The following is a 23897-nucleotide window of genomic DNA, read 5'->3' on the forward strand; positions in this document are numbered from 1 at the left end:
TCCTTTACCCGCCCCGGCCTTTCCTCCTGTCCCTCTAATACCTATTTGGACCTTTTACCAGCTCATTCCAGACCCATCCACACTCCCAACAACTCCAGTTCCCAGTCCCTCCTCAGGTCCTACCTGAGTCTGTAGTAAGCCTGGGCCAAGCGACCCAACATCCTATCGTCTCCCAGCACGAGCACACGGGCTGTATGCACCCTGGAGACTCCAGGCAGTAGTTCCCCGTCCCCGCTGGGCCTGCCGGTCCTCCGATGCAACCCTGGGGGTCCATCCCAGCTGCCAGGCATGAAAAAGTCCGGGGGCCACACACGCTTCTTGATGCCCCCCTTGCGCTGCAGTGCAGCCCGCTCCATCTCCGAGCTGCTGGAATCGGGGAGCTCGTCACTCCCCAAAGGAAGATCTCGCTCAATCCCACTGTCAGTGGACACCCTGGCCAAGTCCCTGTCTGGCCTAAGTCCTTGTAGATCCAAGGCCTCTAAGTCAGCACTGAGGCGCAGCTGGGAGCGGGGACGAAGGAAGAGCACCAGTTCCTTCCCTGGAACAGGAGGACAGGGGAGTGTCAGGATGGCAGGGACCCCTGAGGTTGACAAGACAGCTCCCCAGAAATCTGGGACCCCTGTTTCTCAAACACTGTCCACTTGAACAGAAGCCCCATGGGACACTCCACAAAGGGTGACGATCCTGTGATCAACAATGGTTCAGGGTTCTGTGTACTCCAGCTCCCTCCCATTGAGGCCAATCGATAGATATATTTATATTTCTTCTTTTTTCTCTTTCTTTTCCTTTCCTCTTTTTCTCCTTCCTTCCTTCCCTCTCTCTCCCCCTCTCTTTCTTTCTTTTTTTTCTGAGATAGGGCTTCTCTATATAGCCTAGCAGTCCTGGAACTCACCCTGCAGACCAAGATGGCCTGAAGCTCACTGAGATCTGACTGCCTTTGCCTCCTGAGTGTAGGGATTAAAGGCATGCACCCCCATACCTAGCCAATCAGTAAACATATTACAAAACACTGAGAACCCCAGCACTAAAGAAATTAGCTAAACCCAGCACCTCTCACCTTTAATTGACCCTGGAGCCCTCCCAACACCCACTTCCTGAAGCTTGCTTCGGGACACAGATACCAGACCACCAGCTCCAGAAGCCTTGCAGGTTTTCTGAACCTGCTTCTAGGTCCAGAGAGAGAAGGTATTGAACACGACCCAGCACACAAAAGGAAGAGTCCAGCCTATTATTTCCTACCACAGTTGGAGTCCTTGTCCTCACTCTCTAGAGAAGCCAAGAAGATTGGAATAGGTCAAAAGAATAGAAGGAAACATTTGTTCTGGAAGGCCCCTCCAGGTCTGGGTGCCATAATGGGTTCTGCTTGCCTCCCTTATGGGGACATTGATGACATCAACATGGGCATGAGACCCAGGTTAATGCACTGGGTTATTCCAGCCTGGAGAAGACATGCTCTTTGTCCAGACACATGGAACAACTCAGAGAACAAGACGTGAACCCAGACAGGAACCCAGACATCTGTACACACACAGACAGACAGGAGCCCAGACTTGTGAACACACACAGACAAACAGGAGCCCAGACTTGTGAACACACACAGACAGACAGGAGCCCAGACTTGTGAACACACACACACAGACAGGAGCCCAGACTTGTGAACACACACACACACAGACAGGAACCCAGACTTGTGAACACACACAGACAGACAGGAGCCCAGACTTGTGAACACACACACAGACATACACTCAGCCATTTCTACAGGAGCTCACAGGCTCGGGCACGTACAGAGCTGCTCCTGATCGGTCCACAGGTGGAAGGTGATGTAGGGGCTGGGCAGGGGGGTGCTTGGCAGTCGGTCTTGAAGAAGGTCACCTGAAGAAAGGGATAGGCTGTGGGACTGTGAGGAGAAGGGCTATAGGCAAAATAAAAGCCCAGAGAAACTGAGGGAAGGGAGTCAACACAGGGATATCCTGCCCACTCTGTCCAGCCTGAGTTGCCAAGTACAAGCTCGGCACACTGACTTCTGGACAGTTTCTAGCCTGTTTCCCTTGCACCTTGTAACTGTTATAGCTAAAGAAGCTCCATTTTATGCTAGGCATCCATCGTGGTACCCACCAGCCATTTGTCTCTGACTCTACTCCCTGGAAGATCAGTTCCCAGGAACCCTCACTCAGTGACTCCCTCACCCAAAAACGTACAGCCATAACTATCTCCTTGTTATGATATAACTAACTGCTTTTTCTCTTCTGTAATTTGCTTACTCAGATACACAAAGATCATTTTGAGTTGCCTTAACCACCTAACTTGGCAGAACAGAACAGGTTTTACTTGCTTGCATGGATGTGGAAGAGCTTCATGGGGTTTTCCCCTTTAAAAGTCCTTCCCCCATCCCTCCTTCACGGCAGTGTCAAATTCGGCTCAGAGATTGTTCGTCCTGTTAGCAGCTAATCAATATATCTTTCAATTATAATTGGATTGAGTCTTTGGTCATTTCCCAGGGGTCACAAACCCCATAAGAGTGACCGTATGTTCTGACACACTCAGGCTGACATGTTCCATGAATGCTTTGGGTGACTGAGCAGCAGGACACACACTGGAATGGTCCTCCCACAACCAGGACACACACGTTCTGGGATGTTGAAGCCCACTCACGGACCTTGGTCCCCTGGGGGTGTGGCACTGCCTTATCAACATTCAAATAGAAAGGTGTGCAGAGTACAACCCCAAGGGATAAATAATGCCGACACCTAGTACATCCCATTCTGTGGAGGTGTTCTGGGGACTGAATCTGTTGGTTACTATGCCACAGCAAGATCCAAATCCTGGTTCTGCCACTCACTAGCTGAGTGACAGGCTGCTGACATTTAAACCTCTTTCAAATCAGTGTCTAAGTCTCCTCTGTAAACTGGGTGCTTTTCCTTTTTGTTTTTTGGTTTTTTTGTTTTGTTTTGTTTTTTAGCTTTGAGGCCTGTCCTGGAACTAGCTCTTGTAGACCAGGCTGGCCTCGAACTCCCAGAGATCCGCCTGCCTCTGCCTCCTGAGTGCTGGGATTAAAGACGTGTGCCACCACTGCCCGGCTCATTTTTACTTCTGTATTGTACAAATTATTTGGTTTGGCACGTCATAGATTTAAATACAGGTTAAATGTTTAGAACAGCTAATGGGATAAAGCGGGGCACTTTGCAGGTGGAGAAATCATGATCTTTGTTAACCACTTGTTTAGCCCCAGGCCTGCCAAGTCCAGACCCCAGAATCCTGGACTCTATCTGCACCGTCTGAAATCTCATTCTGCCCAGCCTAGCTCTTTGGCGCCCCCTGCGGTCGGGGGCCCCTTGGCAAGTCCCCACCGGCCCCCGCTTACCGACGCAGCGCCTTCTTGCGGCCGCCGGCCCTAGCAGCGAGCAGTAAATCTCCTCGAGTCTCTCCAGGTGTCCCAGCCGGCTGGGGCTGTCCTCGCTAGCCACCTGCTCTATGGCAGCCACTACAGTGTGGAAATAGTATTCCAGGACGCGACGGGAGCTGGCCTATAAGGACGGACATCAGAGCTTGAGTCCTATCTTTCAGCCCACCTACTCCACTCCTATGCCAAACTGTGTTGGGGGGGGGGGAAGGGCCACCAACAGTCCCACGTGGCACGATCCTTCGGCTCCTGGGGGCTGGGCAGGAGCTGCCAGGTGACGGATTCGGGATTCCACGTCCAGAGCCTGGGTTTCTGTCGGGCTATGGTTGTGGCCCCCTGTTGCCTGTGGCTAGACAGTGGCTTCATACCCTATAATGGGGGGATAGTTATGAAGAGTCCACCAAAATAAAGAATTCAAGATGTGGGGTTCAGACCGGAAAATTTCGGATGCAAAACTAGAACAGAATACTCCGATGCAGTTTGAATGGGCGGAGTCAGGTCTGAATTATAGGCTGGGGCGGGGGGGGGGGGGGGGGGGGAGTCGCTGACGTCCTCCCCACTTCCTGAATCAGGGTGAGCAGGGGACGCCTGAACCCTCCCTCTGGGTGCTTGGTTCCTCCCCCTGCAACAGGTCTCTCCATCTTCAGCCTGCATCCAATCCAGTCTTGCCTAGATTTCCCTGCTACACACAGAGGGTCACTCCTAATGGCTTCAGTCCTCCCGTTCCCCATCCGCCAGAAGTTCAACCCCTGGTGCTCTTAGCCAGAAGGATTTCTTGGACTAAGGCGGACTCAGCATGGGTGGGGGGGGGCGTGGGATGGGAGTGGCGGTCAGTGGAGGGTGGGGAGGCGGGGATGGGGGAGGGGGGGTGAGGTGGAGTGGCAGTGGCGATGGTGGTGGAGTTGGTGGAATAAGCATTGGGAACAGCTGGCATGCCCAACAACAGGAGTAGAACACTGGATAAATGTAACAGTAAATGCATACTGTGTAGCCATTACCAGTACATGTTTCCCAAGGGATATGTTTGCACAGCCATGTCTCTAACGGCATGGGAAAATACATATTATATAAAGCAGTTGAGTTTGGGAGCTCCATGTGTCAATAAGGAGTCAGAATGGGGGCCAGACAAGGCCAGACATTTTAGCTCAGTCTCTTTGTTTCTGTGTGAGCATGAGTAGAGGACCCATTTCTCTGTGCCTTAGTTTCCCATCTATGAAGGCAGATGGTAACTGCTTTTCACAGTGATGTGGGAGAATGTTACAATGTGATCAAGTTTAGCACAGTATCTGAACCAACAGTCGATAAACTGGTTATTAAATTATCAGTGTTTTCATTATTAAGGATATATAACAAATGCTCATTTCTGCTTTTTGTTTGTTTTTGTTTGTTTTTATTTTTTCAAGACAGGGTTTCTCTGTAGCTTTGGAGCCTGTCCTGGAACTCACGCTGTAGACCAGGCTGGCCTCGAACTCACAGAGATTTTCCTGTCTCTGCCTCCTGAATGCTGGGATTAAAGGTATGTGGCACCTCCGCCTGGCTCTGTTATTTCTAAGAAGTTTCTTTTGAATGATTTTTATTTTTGTCTTTAAGGGGCTTATCTGTATTTTTTGTATTTCCTTTAATAAACATGTATGAATTGTTGATTTGTGGGGGGAAAGGGTGACGTGGAGGAGTAAGAGGAGTGCCCAGGGTGGGGTGTTAATTACCTGCAGCTTCCTGTTCAGAGCACCTGCCTGGCAGGCGTCCCCCAGAGCTGCCTGCAGGGCGTGAGAGACCACATGGCGCATGCAGGCCTCAGGTGTCTGCTGCTCCTGGGCCGCCTCAATCTCCAGCAGCAGGGCGCTGCACACGGAGGCGGAAACCAGCTCAGGGTCCACAAACAGGAACACTCTGGGGGCAAGAGTGGAAGGGAGGGGCTGGCTGGACATCCCAAAAGCTTGGATGGAGATCCCAATTATATAACACCATTGATAACAAAAGCAGTTTCTAGTGATTAATTCCCCTAAAAAGAGAAGCTTTGGGTTAGGAAGCTTATCATTGATTGGAACGACAACCAGAAGAAGTGTGGACGCAGCAGCTGGCATCTCACAGTCCTTTTAGAGCTGTGAGTTCCTTCAATCGCAAGGTTCCACATGAGGGATCAGGTTAAATTCTTCATACAGGGAAGTTCCAGTCTGAGTCCTACTTTCTGGTCTTCAGCATCCTGGTCCAGTGCTCATCACCCTTTGGGGAGACCTTAAACCTCTCCTTCTGGTAGTGGAGCACTGGCCCACATAAGCCTCATCTTTGCTCATCACCCCCATTAGGCCAGAAAACTGACTCACCCACACTTCCCTTCCACAGGAAACTATGCCATGCTCTCTGCTCCAGCACTAATTCCCCTGCTGCCCCGTCACTCCGCACCCTTCCTGAGCATAGCTCCCAAGTCTCAAACCCACAGACTTGCCTGTAGTAGAGAGAGGCACTTCCTTCCCCTTACCATTTTTCTTCCAAACAATAGCCAGGGACACTCTTCGTCTTATCTAATGGCTGAGAATTCATTGAGGAAAGCCCCCAGGGTTCAGTCCCTGCAGCTACCACTGATTTGATTGGATGTGGCTTCTTTGTGGCACAGAAACAGGATGTGGGGAGGCATGAAGACTGAACAGCGCATTCCCCTGAACCATGTGGTTCTTCTGCCCAGGAGCAGGGTCACTCTGTACCCAGCCAATGCAGAAAGGCCCAGAAAATGGTATAGCCACCACCCTTGACCTGAAAGTGTGTACCACTGTCGGGCCAATGTGGAAGCTCTGGTAAGATTATCTCTTCACCTGACCTCCTCTTCCGTTCCCTTGCCAGTGAACAGTTGTGAGGTACCCAACACTTTGAGGGAGCCACAGGGAGCAGCCACCCCCAGGCCTCTTACCTCTCCTGGTAGGGATACAGTTCACTTATCAGGTTCTGCTCCGCAATGACAGTCCTTTGGAACAGTGTACCTGCAAACCAGACTGCATCAGTGAGCCAGCATCTGGGTCTCTGACTCCAGTTCTTTTGGAAGGAGCCGAGAGTTTTGAGCTCTTGGGCATCCTGGAGAAAACAGCCTGCTGTTGGGTGGTGCCGCGTTGCAGCATGGGAGGCCAGGATGCCCAGCAGCCCTCACCTGGGATGGCTGCCTCTGTTTTCAGTGCTATGGCACAGTCCAAGGCGACCGTCGAGTAGGGGGCGGGCAGGGTCAGCAGCCTGGTGCAGAAGGTGTAAGCTCTATGGTAGAGATCTTCCGTGATGCCTGTGGCCTGCTGAGAGGGAGGGGTTGACGCTCTGGGTCTTGAAGGGTCTGGGGGCGGCATGAGTTGGGGCGGGTGCGGAAGAAAGAAGGTTGGGACTGACAGCCAGACTGGCTTCGGGCTCTCCACATTCTCTGGTTGCAATCTCTCCTCCCAGCATTTCTGAGACCTTCCTACAATACCTTAGCCAGACAGAAATCCATCCCTGCATTCCCGGCAGCTCAGTTCTCTCCCAGCCTTAATGCTGGAGCTATGTGGCGCATTTCTGGGCACCTCCGGGTTTGGAAACTTGGCTCTGCTTCCTCTCTGCACTCCCGTGAATCTCACAGGCATACGGTACCCCACAATGCCCAGAGACTTCTTTCCTCCCCTCCCCCTTCTTCCTCAATGGGCTTGATTCCTTTGCCAGAGCCCAGCCCCATCCTCATCCCAGACGCTGCAGTGACACTCTCCATATCCCCCTCTCAATTCCTTTAACCACAAGTGTAAAACATTGTTTTCTTATGTCTTATCTCCATGTAGAGACCACCAATTATAAGAAATCAACAGTTCTGGTCCATTTTTAGGATGATGTGCAGTTAGAGTTCATCAAAGAGTCACGGACAAGAGGCAGGCACTAGGCCCCTTCTCCTAGCTTGTCTCAGACTCAAGCCCCAGGATATCCGTTAGGTAAGGCTTTGCATCCTGGACCAATAGGACTGGGAACTGGGACGGGGCCTATGCTAGAGGAGCATGAGATTATAACTCTATGGGGAAGAGAGGGCAAGGGTTTCTTGAAATCAGGGACTTAAAAACTTCTGTAGTGTGCCAAAAGGCCGCACCAGCCCCTTTTGCCTTTTCTCTGTCTTGGAGCCCTATTCTGCAGAACTGAGTATTAAAAACTGTTTTGTGCAAGGTGGTGGTGGCACATGCCTTAATCCCAGCACTTGGGAGGCAAAGGCAGGCAGATCTCTGTGAGTTCAAGGTCAGCCTGGTCTACAAAGTAAGGATAGCCAAGGCTGTTTACACAGAGAAACCCTGTTTCAGAACAAACAAAAACCAGTTTTGTTTTCCTTCATCTCTTGAATTTGTTGCTACAGAGTGAGAATCTTGTTACTCACAATGATGATGTACAAATGAACAGCCCAAGGACCACCTACTATTGAAGATTCTCTATTTGTTCTCCACACTGTCTCAACTACCTCATTGCCTGTCCAATTTAACTCGGTGTAGGAAGGAAAGCACAGAGTGTTTGGGAAGGCAAGACCAGGCTTGCCCTAGCAGAGATTGAGCATCAACTAGGAAGACAGGACAGGGCCATGTGACTTGAAGCTCCTGTCCTGTGGGTGCTGGGAATAGAATCTGGATTCTCTGGAAGAGCAGCAAGTGCTCTTAACCACTGAGTCGTCTCTCCAATCTCAGCCACTCAAATTTGATCCCAGAATAAATTATCTCTTAATCCCTTTGAGAATTGTGACTTTTTCCCCCAGCCTCACGTGAATCACCTTGACCCCAGCCCATCTCACCTTAGTGAGCACGTACATTAGCGTGAGCAGCAAGGGAATGAGGACACGCCGTACATCCTCCCTTTCTGCCTGGAAGACAGGAGACCCTTGTGTCATGCTGGGCCGGGTGCTCCAGGGACCACCACATCCTAGCTACAGGTTAGGCTGGAGGTTACAGAGAATTAGGTGGAAGGCAGTAATATATTATGCCAAGGGAAGTGGAGAGGGGAAGAAGGGAATAGGGTAAGGAGCAGCAAGGATGTAGAAGCCATCTCGGAAGAGCAGGGGAGATGGAAGAATCCTCGTGCGAGGCAGGTAGGGTGGGAAAACTGCATAGACTCCGCACAGGAGCCAAAGGTAATTGACAAGCAAGGCCCCAGCTTGGGAGCGGTATTTCCCAAGCAGCAGAGTGCAGGACATGGATAATTTTAAGTAGTACAAGAATAAGACTTAACGGTTGCACACATGTGTGTGGAGTATACACATCTTTCGTTTCTGCCCAGCAATGTAGGTTTTCTGTTTATGGCTATGGTAACCGAGTTTCTTTTTGAAATATGCTGATTCAAGTAAGGACGGGAGTGAAAGAATAGAAAATGGCACTGAGCGAGAAGTCAATGAAGAAGACATGCCTGGTAAAAATAAAGCCTATGGCCCCCGCACGACCCAAGTTTGGCAGCACAGAACTGCACAGGTGGACCCCCAACCTGATGGGGCTCCTCTCTTCACTCCATCCCCCACCCCTGCTTCCCTCACACTTGAGCACCAACCTTCTCCAGCTCTCTGAGCAGAATCCGGACCAGGATGGAGCTCTTTCCTGGATCTCGCTCCACCTTCTTATGCAGAGACCATCTCCACATGCCTGGGCCAGAGAAAAGGTCATGGCTGAGTGGATGGGAGGCGCCTAGAGGCTATCCCCCCCCCCCAGCCCTCGGTCCTGAAGTGTGATTGGCCAGCTACATCTGACCCTGTCATCAGAGATGACTCCAGGTATGTGTGGTGAGCTCCTCCCGTGGCTCTTTCTGGACTGTGAGCTCCTAGAAAACAAGGGGAGAGGCCACAGGAGGGGGCAGGGATGTGTGCGTGGAGCGTGGAGAAGGGATGTCTGCAGCCCAGAGTTCCAGACACCTGTGGAATGTTTCCAGGTCCTAGAGGAGAGTTTTGTTTGGAAGTGGAAGTGGGGAAGGTGACCAGGAAAGAGGGTGCCAGAGCCCGATTACTGCCTACTGTATGGCCGTCCACTTCTCTCTTTCCTGAGGCTTCAATTTTCTGTGCTTTCAATCACCCACCACCAACTATGGTCTCAACATACTGACTCTAGGAGGATTGGACCAGGAAGCAGAGAAGCATCGGGTAGATTTTCATAAGAAGACAGCTAGGCCGGAAATCCCTCATCTGAGAGCTCACTCCAGGCCTAGGCCTTTCCTGGAATGCCTGGGGCAGTGCTGGCTGGCTGGGACAGGGAGGTGGGGGTGGTGATAGGGGTAGGGCTGGGGGTGGGATGGAGTAAGGGGATAGAGGGGGGGTCAGGAGTGGTTGCTTCCTGCTCCTGCTCTTACCACGATTACTCTGGAGGGCCGGGGTCGGGGTGTTGAGCTCTCGGAGCACAGCCTGCACACTTCTCTGGAAGTCCAGCTCCACATCTGAAAGCAGGGAACCTTGAGGTCAGGAGCTGTAGGGCTCAGCCCATCTGAGCTCACTGCTGCCCTGCCCCGTCCTGCTTTTTTAAGATGAAGTAAAAGACGTAGAGACAACAGGAAAGTCAGACATAAAGTAAGAAAAGGTAAAAAGCCCCGAGGCAGGTGGATCTCTGTAAGTTCAAGACCAGCCTGGTCAACAGAGCCCTGCCCAAAGTCATATGAATACTGTCCCTGGAAGTGAGAGCAACATTGCTGGATTTGCCCAGTCCCAGGTGGTGCTAGTGACCTTGTTCCACACTCCTCTGAGTCTCAGCCTTGGCCCCTGTCCTGACTCAGGCTTGTCCAACCCACTTTCATCAAGAAACCCGAATGGGCAGCTCAGAGAGAATCCCCAGCCTTCCGTACCCCTTGCCCCTGTGATACATATGAACCTGACCTGCCTCCAGCAAGAGCCCTGCTGAGTCTTGGGAAGTTTCTGCTGAGTCCCCACTCTGCTCGGAAGCTGGGAACCCCAGTCTTTCTGTATTCTGAGTTGAGTCTGCTTTCTCTCCCCTGCCAGTCTTGAATGAAATCTTCCCGCCATTTGACAAGCCTCGGAGTAAACTTTATTTTCCTTCTGAAGGCTACGCTGACATGGCAGACAAAGGAAGATGGCGAATATGCAAATGATTTATTTAGCAAAGCCAGGAAGCCCCAGCGCCTATTTCACCGCCCCTCTGCTGGGTCTGTAAGTGATGCTGTGCTGGGAACCTGTCCAGCTCTGTGCTTGCTGGCCCTGCAGAGCGCGGCGGTGTTTTTCTCACTTGTTCCCAAGAGAGACGTCCTCTGATGGCTAATTTTGGCTCCAGGTTCCTCCACCATCACTACTGCACTGTGGAACTGTCCTCCGGATTCCTCTCAGACCTCGCACACACGCACGCACGCGCGCACGCACACACACACACACACGTGCACGCATACACACACGTGCACGCATGCACACACACACACACACGTGCACACACACCATCCCCTAGGAAGTCAGCCCTCACAGTCAGGCTCTTTGCCTATTCTCTGTCTCACAGGTGTTTCCTTGAGCAAATCCTCACACATCTTGGTGTCTGCTTCCTGGAGGAGTCAGGCAGGATGGGAAGGATGGAATCACTCCCCACGAGGACAGATTTCCCTTGCTGTAACTTCCTGCCAAGACTGTTCCTGTACACAAATGATTTATCTTCTCTAGTCGACAGACAACACAAACCACACACCTCAGGGCTTCCCTTTTTGACTTGGCTGCCAAGAGCCTCACAGCTAAGTTAGAGTCTAGTCCCAAACATCAGCTCATGTCAAGGGGCTGGGGCCTCTCTTCTTGCTTCCTCTTCGCTGCCCCAGCTTTATGTTTTGTTAGACCTTAATTGTCTCGGATTCCTTTAGCAGGCTAGGGGCTACATATGTCAACAGCGGCAGGTGGTGGCTCAAGTTGAACCACTGACGCCCTATCCTCCGCTCTAGTGGCCACCAGGCAGCCTCTCCCTATGGCTTTGAGGTGGGCAAGAATAAAGCCTGGAGATGATCACCATCTCTAAAGCGCTCACTTTCCTCCACCTCTCACTCGTCTCTGTGAGACGCTTGTCACTGTCAAGGCCTAATTCCCAGCTCCCCCTAGTCTTCCCAGTCTGAAGGAGATAATGGCCAGGGTTACCCACGGGGACACTTTGCTGAGCAGGGCCATAGCTCTCCAAATTTGTCAGGAAGCCACTGGTCCAACCTGCCCTCCCATCTAACCATCTCTACCTTGCATGAATATTTGATGAATTAATGCAAGGTAAGTTATTAGTAAATTAATTGATATTTTCTCTTTCTTCTCCCTTCTCCCTCCTCTATGCCTTTTCAATCTTTCTCTTCCTTTTCTTCCCCCCTCCTTCCTTTGTTCTTTCTTCCCATGGCTTCCTCCTGATTTCCCTCCCTTGAATTTTTTTCTTCTTTTTTCAATCCCCTTTTTCTTTCCCTCCCTCCTTTCTGTCCTTCTTTTCTTTCCCTTATTGTCCTCTTGATGTGGACTACATAAAAAAATTTAAACCAGTGATGGTTCTGATCTGTCTGTTTTTCATGTTCCAGAGAAAAGTAGAGAAGCTGCCAGTAGGCCCTGGAGATAGCTCAAACAAACGCTGTTTTGAGTGCCTTCAAAGCCCACCCAGACTCAAGCTTTGCCCACAGCTGGCTTGTTGACATGGTCTGTTCAGGCTTGTGTGGTATTTTCTGAAAACAAAATCAATTGCTGATGTTGTAGAACCAGGAAGTTTGTCTAAAAGTTGTGTGCCTGGCATCTCTTGAAAGTCTGAAAGTCTGTTGACCCTGGGAGTGAGTCTTTCTGACATGGGGTGATGGGCAGGGGCTGGGAAGCAGCTGGCCAGGATGTGGTGCTCTTCTCTGCTTTTTCCCATCCTGTCTCGTCTGCCTTCCCTGGTTTCCATTCTCTGCCTGACCCTGAAGACCCCAGTTAGCTAACTGAGCTGACCTGGGTTGTCCAAAAAGAGACAGAGTGAAACGTAGTGTTTTCAATTCCAAGAGGCTAAACTCCCCAAGACCAGGAAAGAAAAGGGGTTATGGGGTCTCAGGGAAAAGGGCACCTGCGCACCAAGTGAGTAGTGTTGTGCCATACATAATATTGGATGCCATACATGAACCTCCTGAATCAACTTTGGCCAGAACACAGGAATGGCCCCCAAAGTAGCCTTCATATCCCTTTAGGCCATACAATCCTGCATAGCTGGTTCTGGAGGCCCCAGTCAAATGGACAGATCACAGCTCTTCCCAGGCCTTGCAAGCCTAGCTCTAAGGAGAAGGAATATGAAATAAGGGATGACACTAGAATTCATAACGATCTTGGTATTGCTGGATATTACAATTAGGCACTATTCACACTTCAAGACAATGCTAAATGTTCATCAATTCAAGAAAGATAGGAAGACTACATTTCCCAGACTCCCTTGCTGTTGGAGACCTGTGCAGCAAATTCTGACCAATGGAATGAGACAGAAGTGAATGAAGCCTGTCATTTGCAGGGCTGGTGATAGAATTTTCTGTCAGCAGTGTCCTTACAGGATCCGTGCTGGAGATGATGGTGCCACAAGACTGAATCCTCAGACCCTGGATGACTGCTGAGAGCCCAGTTCCGAGTGTGATTAAATGTGAAATGAGTATTGCGCTGATAACTGGAGTCATTTGTTACAGCAGCTAGCATTCCTTGACTGACTCACAGATAGACAGAATACTTCTCAATGTATAATTCATGTGATTCTGAGCAAAAGTCCCGTGACATTGGCAAGTACAACGTTGTTCTGTTTTATAGATTCCAGGTCTTGTCCTATTTTGCCTCTTTAACTGCCAAATGTCATATATACAGGGACCTTAAAAAAGCTGGAGAGGTGGCTAAAGGATTAAAAGCACTGGCTGTTCTTTCAGGGTACCCAGGTTCAATTCCCAGCACCAGCATGGAGGCTCAAAACCGTCTGTAACTCCGGTTCCTGGGAATCTAATATCTTCTTCTGGTCTCTGTGGAACCAGACACTCAAGTGGTGCATAGATACACATTCAGGCAAAACATCAATTCACATAAAATAAAAACTTCTAAAGATTGAGAAAAAAACCAATCATCTAACTTATAGAGGGGACCCTAGAGCCTCCCCTCCATTTCATAGGTGGGGAATGAGGCTTGCAGGGGGAATTTTATTCATTCAAGGCCACAGGACTGTTAGAAATAGAACTTGCTTGGTCGTTTGCTCTATTTGAAAGTTGCCGTCTTCAAAAGAGCCAGACTCAGGAAGACAAACATTGCATGTTTTCTTCCATAGGCAGAGTCTGGATCTAAATGTGCATGTGTGTGAGAGAGATGAGCGGAGGGGTATAAGAGGGAAGGAGGACTCTAACAGGAGGGGGGGCAGGAGTCGGTAATGAAGCATTTATGATAGGGAGCAGTAGGAGGAACTTTAGGAACCGGGGATAAACACTAGCAGTTCTTTTTTTAAAATTATTTTTCTTTTTAGTTTTTCAAGACAGAATTTCTCTGTGTAGCTTTGGTGCCTGTCCTGGAACTTGCTCTGTAGACCAGGTTGGCCTCAAACTCACAGAGATCCGCCTGCCTTTGCTTCCCGAGTGCTGGGATTAAAGGTGTGCGCCACCATCACTCGGCAGCAGTTCTTATTATTCACCATTCAGCTACACAACCTGCAGGCAGTTGAGAACACACATTTGTGTGTGTTTGTTACTCTCTCAAGATTTTCACACTCAGGGTGTCACAGCCCCTGGCTGGGCAGATGAACCTCTGAGGCCTGGAAACGTGCTCGCTCATGGCACTGACGTTCCTCACCGAGCAGTCAGGCCTCCTGGAGATGCCCTCCCCCACCCCACACACTGACCTGAGCTCTCCATGGAGCCTGTCTCGGGTGAGGAGGATGTGGTTGTCTCAGACAGCAGAGTGGAAAGTAGAATGGCGGTTTCTACACAGAGATTGTTCTGCAAAATAAGAGGCAGCTTGTTAGTGCGAGAGATGGGAAAGTGCAGACAGTATATCCAGGATACGTGCCTGCCAGCTGCAGCGCAAACCTCCAGGTAGGAAACACGGCGCAGCTCCAAACCGGAGGAGGAAGCTTGTAGAAGGAAACCAGAAATCAAGCAAGAGCCATGAAGCAACAAGGTTTGTTTTCCCCATTCTTCAATAACCGGCCTGGCAAGACGCCAACCCAGCAGCCAAAAGTGCACACTGAAGGCTCTTAGAAAGAGGTCAAAAGTTGGGGGTGGGGACGCCTGAGAGATGACTCAGGAGTTAAAAGCACGAATTGCTCTTTCACAGGACCAGAGCTCAGTTCCTAGCATCCATAGTGGACTGCTCACAACCACCTGTAACAAGTCAGATGCCAGGGCAGCTAGTACCCTATTCTGGCCTCTATGGGCAGAAGGCACACATGTGGTGCATATGTATATAAACAGGCAAAACACATATCTTTTCAAAAAAGAATATAGGGACATCAAATAACATTAAATAACACTACCAATCAACTGAATTTAATCAACACTTATAGAACCCTATATGCAATAATTTCAAGTGCACATAATATGTCTAGCAGGATAGGCTGTACAACAAACCTTAACAAACTTAAAATAATTGAAACCATACAAAGCAAGCTCACAGACCCTAATAAAAGTAAACTTGAAATAAAAACCATAAATATAACTTTTAAAAAGTTTTTAGATATGGACTGGAGAGATGGCTTAGTGATTAGGAGCACTGGCTGCTCTTCCAGAGGACTTGGGTTCAATTCCCAGCACCCATATGACGCTCACAATTGTCTATAACTCCAGTTCCAGGGGATCGAGTACCCTAACACAGATATACATGTAGGCAAAGAAAAACCACCAATGCAGTATAAATACATACATATATATACACACACACATATGTACATATATGTTCAAATAGTCAGGTATTGGTGGCCCACACTTTTAATGTTTTAATCTCAGCACTTACGAGGTCTTCAAATATATGAAGCAATATATTTATTTTAAAATGTTTTTAAAAGATTTAATTTTAATGTATATGTGGAGGGAAGGGCGGGGGCTGTGCACCTGTATGCAATGCCCATGGAATCCAGAAGAGAGTATCAGATCCTTGGAGCTGGAGTTGCAGGCGGTTGTGAACCACACAAGTGTTCATAATCCCCAAGGCATCTCTCTATCCCTCGGGACTCATTTTAAAGGTCAATTCCTCGGAGGTGACATCCTGGTATCTCATGCAAGACAACTCTTGTTCAGATTTTGATTTCAGTCCCAGCATCAGCATTCCTGCATCTGCTCTCCTCCTCCTTCTCTTCCTCCTCCTCCGCTAATGGTTAGAATGTGAGCTAAGCACTACCTTAGCGGCACTGATGCCGGTGGACAATGGGTATATATTACACTGTGTGATGAGTGGGTGAAGGTGGGAGTTACTGCTACAGGGCAGAAATCAATGAATGAGAGAACCAGGGAAGAACTAAGACCTCCGGGTCAGTTATGGTTGCCTCCCTTGCCTTTCTCACCCCTCCCTGACCCCTGCAAGCCTCACAGAGCCACTTTGGCCCTAAGTAAAATGAATGCGCAGGTAAGGTAAGCTTATAATGAGCATAAGATCATTTCAAAGAAAAAGAAATCTAGGCCGATTTTCAACAGAAAAGAAACCTCGGCTGGGTGTGGTGGCATTCATCTTTAATCCCAGCACTTAGGAGGCTGAGGCAGGTAGGTCTCTATGAGTTCCTGGCCTAGCAAGCACCAGAACAGCCAGGGTTACGTAGTGAAACAAACAAACAAAAACAAAACTAAGTAGAAGAAAACAACAATAACAAATCAATTTGATGTTTAATGTTAAACAGAGAGGCATTTACCATCCCTGACAAACGCCTCCTCATCTGTGTGTTTATTCTCTCAGAAGCGGGCACATCATCATTTATCCAGTGTTTGCACCTGTTTGTGTGGGTACCAGAGCTACTCTGTGCTGCCCCCTTGGTCCTCCTCCTACTGAGAAACTGATCTACTTCCTGGCCTCTGTGGCAGCTGAGGTCAGTCCTCAGGGAAGCTGCTCGCACGGAACAAGAAGTGGAAACAAACAGAATTCAGTTTATTCTCAAAAGGCATCAACATCTTGTTTATCATCGTAGGAACTAAAACTTACTCTGTTACACTAACAGGTGCCTCCCATTGGTTTCTCAGGAGTCTTGATGGCAGCTGATTGGTCTATGCATGTGCTGTGAAGAGCGTGGACGCTGTTGCAGGAGAGGCCACTTCCACCCTCTCCTGAATGACTCCTGCGTGATCTACCTGCCAGTGTGTGACTCCTCTGCCCAGAAGTGAGAACTGAGCCTTGCCAAGGGAACAGATGGGCTCTTGTCCAGCCCAGGACACCAATGGCCTTTCTGTGATTTAGCCAGGGGGAAGGTGAGGTTTTTACTTCACCCTTCTGAAGACATGCTTGCTATAATTATCCACTCAGAAGAATGCCTTTTCTTACTTTAACAAGTGCCTTCTGTGCTGGCTACAGCCCGCACCAGTCACTGTTGCCTTCCACTCAAGGGCCAGCCTTCAGAAGACTGGGAAATCAAATGACTGTGCAGTCATCTTAAATATAAACTAGGGACCCAAATCAGAGATAACTGTCTATGAAAAGGGTATGACATTTCCCCCTGTGGGCTTAGAACATCCTCTCAGCTGATTCAAAGGCCCCTCCAGCTCTCTTCTCAGTTTCTGAACAGCTATGAAATACTATACATATGGCAATGCCCAAGAGGCAGAGATAGATGGATGAAATACAGCCTTGTTGCTACGGACTACTGGTCTACCTTGTACAACTTTCCTTTCTTTCTTATTACTATGAGATGTGTGTGTGCATGTAACAGTGCATGTGGAGGTCAGGAGAGAGCCTTGTGGAGTCAGGTCTCTCCTTCCACCTTTTCCTGGGTTCCAGGAATCAAACCTGGGCAGTCAGGCTTGAGTGGCAAGCGTGCCTTACCCACTGAGCCATCTTGCAGGCCCAGTCTATAACTTTTTAATGACCACAGCTTGTCTCTATTTGCCCAAGACTCTTCAAACAGGCTCACATACTCCTGGTCCACCATTTAACTACTAAGAATAATTTACAGACCTGATAACCACAGCTTGTTTGTGTTGGTTTAACTTTTATCAGTCTGATTAGGCTAAGTGACACCCAGTTAGCCGATAAGACATTGTTTCTAGGTATGTCTGTGAGGGTGGGCATTAGTCAGCCTTCTGTTACTTTAAGTAGAAAGTGCCTCAGGAAATTAACTGATGAATAGAGAAGGCTCATTTTATTTAATGATTTGGAAAGTTTGAGGCCACGATCACTAACTACCCTGCCGCTTTGGGTGAGGCAGCACATTACGGTTGAAGCAAAACCCCAATTTCCCAATCCAGAGAGCAAGAGATACAGAGGAAGCATGGGGTGCGCTGGTGCGAAGAAAGAGTCAGGATGACAAAATTCCCTTCACAGAATGCCCATAATGAGCTAAATCTCTCTCACTAGGCCCCACCTCTTATAGAGTCTACGATCTCCCAATAGCACATGCTGAGATCCAAGCTTTTAACACATGAGCCTCCAGTAGACAGTCAAGATCTAAACCACAGCAGGGTATTTCTCAAAGAGACTAGCACTTAACTCAGTGGACTCAGTAAAGAAGATCCACCCTCACTCATGTGGTTGGGCAGCATCTAGTTACTTGATTGCCTAAACAGAACCAAGTGACAGAAGCAGGAAGTTCAACTTCTCTGCCCTTGACATCAGTACTCCTGGTTTTCAAACCTGAATCCAATAAAAACTCACACCACCAGCTTCTTTGCTCCCCAGTTCTTTGGACTCAGGCTACAACCACAGCATGAGCTTTCTTGGGTTTTTAGCTTGCTGAGTGCACACTGTGGGACTCCTTGGTTTCCACAGCCACATGAGCCAATCAAAAGGCTAGTCTCTACACATCTGTTCACATCCTATTGGCTGTTTTTTCGCAGCACCCTGACGTCATTGGTGCTTAATGAGTTCCCCCATTTCATAGAGTCGCAGGCTGATAGTGGAGAGTCTGGACACAATGTTTTTCCTAGTTAATGGTTAGACTTCACTTTTTATATTAAAATCCCCGCATGTGTTCAAAATCAGAAGGCACAAGTGACTCTAAAGCAGAAGCATCGTTGTCATTATTCTCTGGTCCATCCATTCTCTTCCCTGGAAACATCCCGCAGCTTTGGACAAGCTGTATCTGTGGCCAGCACTGAAAAGTCAGATTTAATATGTACATCAAGATTTGAGCATTTATTTAAAATAGGGGACCAGAAGATCTGACAACACTGGGCCCATAGTTCTTCACACCAACGATTAGGTGGCGTTGAAGTACAGTTGTTCCTGTTGAAAGTGGCCTCTTGACTTTTGTACCCCACAATATCCATTCTCTCTTCCACTCACTAAGTCATTCTGGGCCATCTTTACATGCCAGAGCTGCCCCACAAACGAACAGAAATGGCGGTTTTGCTGGGTCAAGTGGCACAGACATGTAGCACCAACTGTTATGGAGGCTGAGGTAGGACGATCCAAAGTTCAAGGCCTTGTGGGGCTGCAGAATGAGTTCAAAGCCAGCCTGGAAAACCTGGTGAGACCTTATCTCAAGGTGAAAAAGCAAAGAGGGGTGTAGAGCGCTTTCTTAGCTTATCTGAGGGCCTAGGGTCAACCCCAAAACTATGGTGTGGGGGAGGCTCCGTTGAAATGAACTAGGTGGACGGACTCATCCATTCACTCAGCTGTTCACCGAGCATTGTTTGTATTGCACTGGATTCAGGTTTATGGAAACAAAATAAAACTTATAGTGGGGGTAGAGTGCCTGGACAGCAAACTAAACAATTACATTGTGTGCTATGAGACAAACGCAATAGAAGTGGAATTGAAAAGGAGGAACGAGAGGTCCTGGAGCTAAGGAGGGGGGAACGAGAGGTCCCGGAGCTAAGGAGGGGGGAACGAGAGGTCCCGGAGCTAAGGAGGGGGGAACGAGAGGCCCTGGAGCTAAGGAGGGGAGTACAAGAGGTCCCGGAGCTAAGGAGGGTGGTACAAGAGGTCCTGGAGCTAAGGAGAGGGGAACGAGAGGTCCCGGAGCTAAGGAGGGGGGAACGAGAGGTCCTGGAGCTAATGAGGGGGGAACGAGAGGTCCTGGAGCTAAGGAGAAGGGTACAAGAGGTCCCTGAGTTAAGGAGGGGGGAAGCGGTTTTAAGGACTGATATTATGCTGAAATGTTTTTTATTTTTATTTTTCATCATAAGTGGACAGATTGCAATAATGTGCACTTACTAGTCACAAAGTGATGTTAGACATGTGTGAAATATGGGGTGCTGAGATCAAATGAACTGACCTCCCCCATCCTGTCCTTAACATTTTCTGTGCTAAAAATACTTGTGTTTTCTCTCTTAATTATTTTTTCTTTCTTGCTCTTAGCGATCCTTTCTTCTTTCTTCCTTTCTTTCTCTTTCTTTGTAAAGATCTATTTATTTATTATGCTTTTTAATTAACTTATTTATTTCATGTGCTTTGGTGTTTGGTTATGTGTGTTTGTATGAGGGTGTCAGATCCCGTGGAACCGGAGTTAAAGACAATTGTGAGCTGCCATGTGGGTGCTGGGAATTGAAATCAGGGCCTCAGGAAAAGCAGCCAGTGCTCTTAACCTCTGATCCATCTCTCCAGCCATTTCTTTCTCTTTCTTTCTTCCTTTCTTCCTTCCTTCCTCCCTCTCTCCCTCCCTCCCTCCCTCCCTTCCTTCCTTCCTTCCTTCCTTCCTTCCTTCCTTCCTTCCTTTCTGTTTTGTTTTTTGATATATGTTTTCTCTGTGTAGCCCTGGCTGTCCTGGAACTCACTCTGTAGACCAGGCTGGCCTCAAACTCACAGAGATCCACCTGCTTCTGCCTTCTTAGTGCTGAGATCAAAGGCGTCTGTCACCATTAGCCAGCCTTAATGATTTTCAAATACAAATGGTCTTCAGCCTGTGATGAGAGTGTATCCTGATAGACCTGTCTTAAGCTAAAACATGTACTAGCCTTAACTTATCCAGATCACAGCTCAGCCCCTTCTGTCTTAGATGTGCTTGGACTTATACCAGCTTATATACAGTAGAGCAAAACCATCTAACATGAAGCCAAGTTCATAATGAAGTGCTAAGTAGCTCATGGGATATATTCAGTACTGAAAGCAGGTGGCTGTGCGGGTGTGCTTCCATGCCCCTGTGAAGTCAACACTCATGAGCCAGGGACAATCTGTACATAAGACACTATTGTTAACCACAATCACCATGCTGTGGGAATATCTCCAGCAATGACTTGCTCCTAACTGAAGCTTCCTGCTCTTCAATCAACATCTCTTCATTCCCCACCTCTCAAGGGTATGTGCTGCTCTTATTAAAAGGGCAATTAGAAATCTCCTGAGGGGGAGTCACATCTGGATAGAAACCTGCAGGGGACAGCCATCTGCAGCAGAGATATCTTAAGAGAACAACAGAGGCCAAGTCCTGAGGGAGGAGGGTGCCTAGGGTCTAAGAGGGTGTGCAGCCATGGAGCAGTAAGCATGGGGACAGTAGGAGATTGAGAGTCAATTCTCTGTAGGTTTGCGCTTATGTGTAGCTTGGGAGATTTTGTGAGAGTGTCTCCAAGTGTATAGGAAACACAGCTGGCTTGGGGCATGATGTCTGTCATCCCAGCAATACTTTACTAAGCAACAGAATGTCTCCTTTCAGGGGAAAGGCTGCCTAGTTTACTTATGGTTACCCAGGGTCCAGGTTTTCCAAGCCCAGGGTCGCCCTGTTGTGGTTCAGTGACCCCTTTGGGTCAGCTCCTCATTAACTACCTGGACTTGGGTAGCAAGTACAACTGATGAGCAAGATACCCACTGCTCACTTTCGGGAAACCATGAGGAATCAAGTCCTTTGTCTCCGCCTGTGGAGACTCATGCCTTGTGCGGTGCCCTTAAGCGACAGTTGTAAGGACTAAACAACCCCTCACCATTGTTGGACCAATGGGGATGACTCAGTGGGCAGTGAGATGACTCAGTGGGCAAGGGGGCTTGCAGTCAAGTCCGACGACCTGAATTTGATCCTTGGGACCCACAGGGTGGAAGGGAGAAACAGCTCCTACAAGCTGTCCTCTGGCCTCCAGGTGCTTGCTACACACACACACTCACACACACACACACACACACACACACACACACACACACTCACACACACAATTAAAGCAAAAAGATCCTTCACCATTCTTGATAAAGGGATGAGATCGGAAACAAAAAAGGGGGGTGACAGAAGGAGAACTGGGGTGCTGGGGAGCTCTCCCTTAAGTCAAGAATCTTAGCAAGGGACAGCCCTTGGGGCAGGTGCGTTCTCAGCAAGCCACAGCCTTAAAGGTGAAACAGGTGGGAAAAGCGAATGGAAGCCCCTGGGCCCTATAGCTGTCGCAAGCCTGTCAGCAGCCCAGCTCAGAGCATCTGGGCTGGGATGAGTGCCGCAGCTCTGAAGGGGCCAGGCCTGGCAGCCCCGTCCTTTCCTAGACTCTGCTGCAATCCTGTCTCCTAGGGCGAGCTGTCTAGTTGCCCAGAGAGAAGAACATTTTATTCCTGTACGGCCTGGTATAGCCCCACCTGCAAAGCCAAAAGGAGCGGAGGAGCCGAGACAGGGAACTTGCAGGTAGCCTTGCTGTTTTCCTATGACCCGCAATTACCCGCTCCTGCTCAGAGAGATAGAGACAGACAGAGACAGAAAAAGCCCACGGAGCCTATGTCTCCCACTTCCAACACCTCTCTCTCGCCCTTCCCGCCAAAGTGTCCTCCTCAACTTCAGGGGCCGCTCACATTTAACGGGCAACAGATCTTGCTCTTTCTTTTAACTAAGCAACAGCATGTGCTCACTGGGCACATCTCCAAACTGCAGCCTGTGATTAGTGGGCAAGCAGAAGTGGGGAGGCAGAGCGCTGAGTTTCTGAGACCCCCTCAGCCCACAGCCCCACAGGGCCAATCAGGATTTTAACTGTTCCTAAGGACTCATCTCTCTGGATGTCTCTGTGAAGGCCCGCAGGCCGACTTTCTTGGGGTGTCTCTCCCAGGATGGAAGGAAACACCTGGATGGGACAGAGCAGTGAGGGCAGTAACATTGTTCCTGGGGAGCCTGGGAGAGTCTGAGGGTCCTGGATGCCGAAGGACCGCAGGAACTGAAGCCTGACCTTCGTGTACCTTTCACAGGTGACCAGATGTCTTGGAAACAGTGGGAGGCTGTTGTAGCAGGCCTCTGAGGGGTGCTGAGGCCCTGCATCCCTACCCCATCCTCCTGGGGTCTAACCCATTCTATCACTGGGGCTTACACCTCTGTGCCTCCATTTTACTTTATTTACCTACTTATTTACATGGCCTGGGATGGAACCCTGGGCTTTGTGCATGCTTCGCACTGTGGTCTGTCACTGAGCTGTACCCTCAGCCCTCCTCATCTTTAAAGGAGACCCCATTGCAGCACCTGTCACATAGGATAGGGTGCAAGACTATGCCAGGGATGACACCTGCTTGGAGCTAAATCCGTGAGTGAGGACAGGCCTACACCGGGCTCCTCCATGACTCTGGGCACCTTTTGCCATACAAAGTCCCCAGGTCTCTGCTCTCTCATCCTAAGTCATGCGCCCACTGTCCTGCTTGTTTGCACACTGGGCTCTTTCCCCTGGGGGTGCTCCTGGGCTCCACCTTTACACACAAGCCCTCCCTACCTCTGAAGCCTCACCCTGGTCTCAGCTCCTCATAGCTGACCCATTTCCCCGAGTCTTGCTTCATGACGGAACTAGTGTGTCTTACTATCTGTCTGTGTCAGACACCCAAGGCAGGAGACCAACATCTCAGGGACAGAGGATCCCCCCCCCCCGGGTCTGTGTGTGTGTGTGTGTTTAGTATCAGACAGCCCGGCATTACAATAGCTAAATACCCAGAAGCAAGATGGACAGATGATCGTCTGGAAGCAGCATAGCTAGGGATTCAGGAATCTCTAGGGAATCTCCCTGTGCACTTATCCCTTCTGCAACCTGCTGCAGCTTGCTCCCCTGTGACCTCCATCTATTCCTAACCTAAGGGGGGTAGTGAAGCTCTTACCCAGCTACCCTCAAATTGCTGAGAGAATCGCGACCACACAGCATTGGCATTAGCCTCATTGTCGCCAGCAGGTACAGTTCAACGGGCAAAACTAGGGAGGTCCCCTCATGGGACCTCGGGGTCCTCTCCTCATCTGAAAATAGGTTGAACAGAAATAGCTGGCAGAAATCTTAGTAGTTACCACATCAGCATAAGCCTTCGAAGACTCGGGTTCCTGAGGTTTCTCTTTCTGGCATTCTCCTCCATGGCTAGCATCTAGGTTCTGTCTCTCCCAACGCCCTCCCCAAGACTCCACCCCAGTGGACACCTACCTCTGCTGGGTTGCAGTTGTTCACTGTCCCAGATCCTCCAGCCAATGGGCTCTGAGGTCCTGTCTGGGAGGCCAACAGCCCCAAAAGACCAGCTATCCCCAAGAAGCCAAGGAGAGCCTGTAGATCTATCTGATTGTGG

At 49.4% G+C, this 23897-nt stretch overlaps 1 protein-coding gene across 1 annotated transcript in view; it reads right to left on the reverse strand.

Moving 5' to 3' along the window:
* Nucleotides 1-23897, reverse strand: part of Pik3r6 (phosphoinositide-3-kinase regulatory subunit 6) — a 42669-nt gene extending 18772 nt beyond the window's left edge. Inside the window, exons 1-11 of the mRNA XM_075992103.1 lie at nt 23759-23897; nt 14185-14281; nt 9707-9790; nt 8918-9009; nt 8172-8240; nt 6543-6675; nt 6309-6378; nt 5110-5293; nt 3365-3527; nt 1789-1875; nt 124-538 (exon numbers count right to left, since the gene is read on the reverse strand). Of these exons, the coding sequence (XP_075848218.1) occupies nt 124-538; nt 1789-1875; nt 3365-3527; nt 5110-5293; nt 6309-6378; nt 6543-6675; nt 8172-8240; nt 8918-9009; nt 9707-9790; nt 14185-14197 (1310 nt within the window). The 5' untranslated portion in view covers nt 14198-14281; nt 23759-23897. The remainder of the gene's footprint in view (nt 1-123; nt 539-1788; nt 1876-3364; nt 3528-5109; nt 5294-6308; nt 6379-6542; nt 6676-8171; nt 8241-8917; nt 9010-9706; nt 9791-14184; nt 14282-23758) is intronic.

This window comes from Microtus pennsylvanicus, chromosome 11 (genome assembly GCF_037038515.1).
Source record: "Microtus pennsylvanicus isolate mMicPen1 chromosome 11, mMicPen1.hap1, whole genome shotgun sequence".
Lineage (NCBI taxonomy): Eukaryota > Metazoa > Chordata > Mammalia > Rodentia > Cricetidae > Microtus > Microtus pennsylvanicus.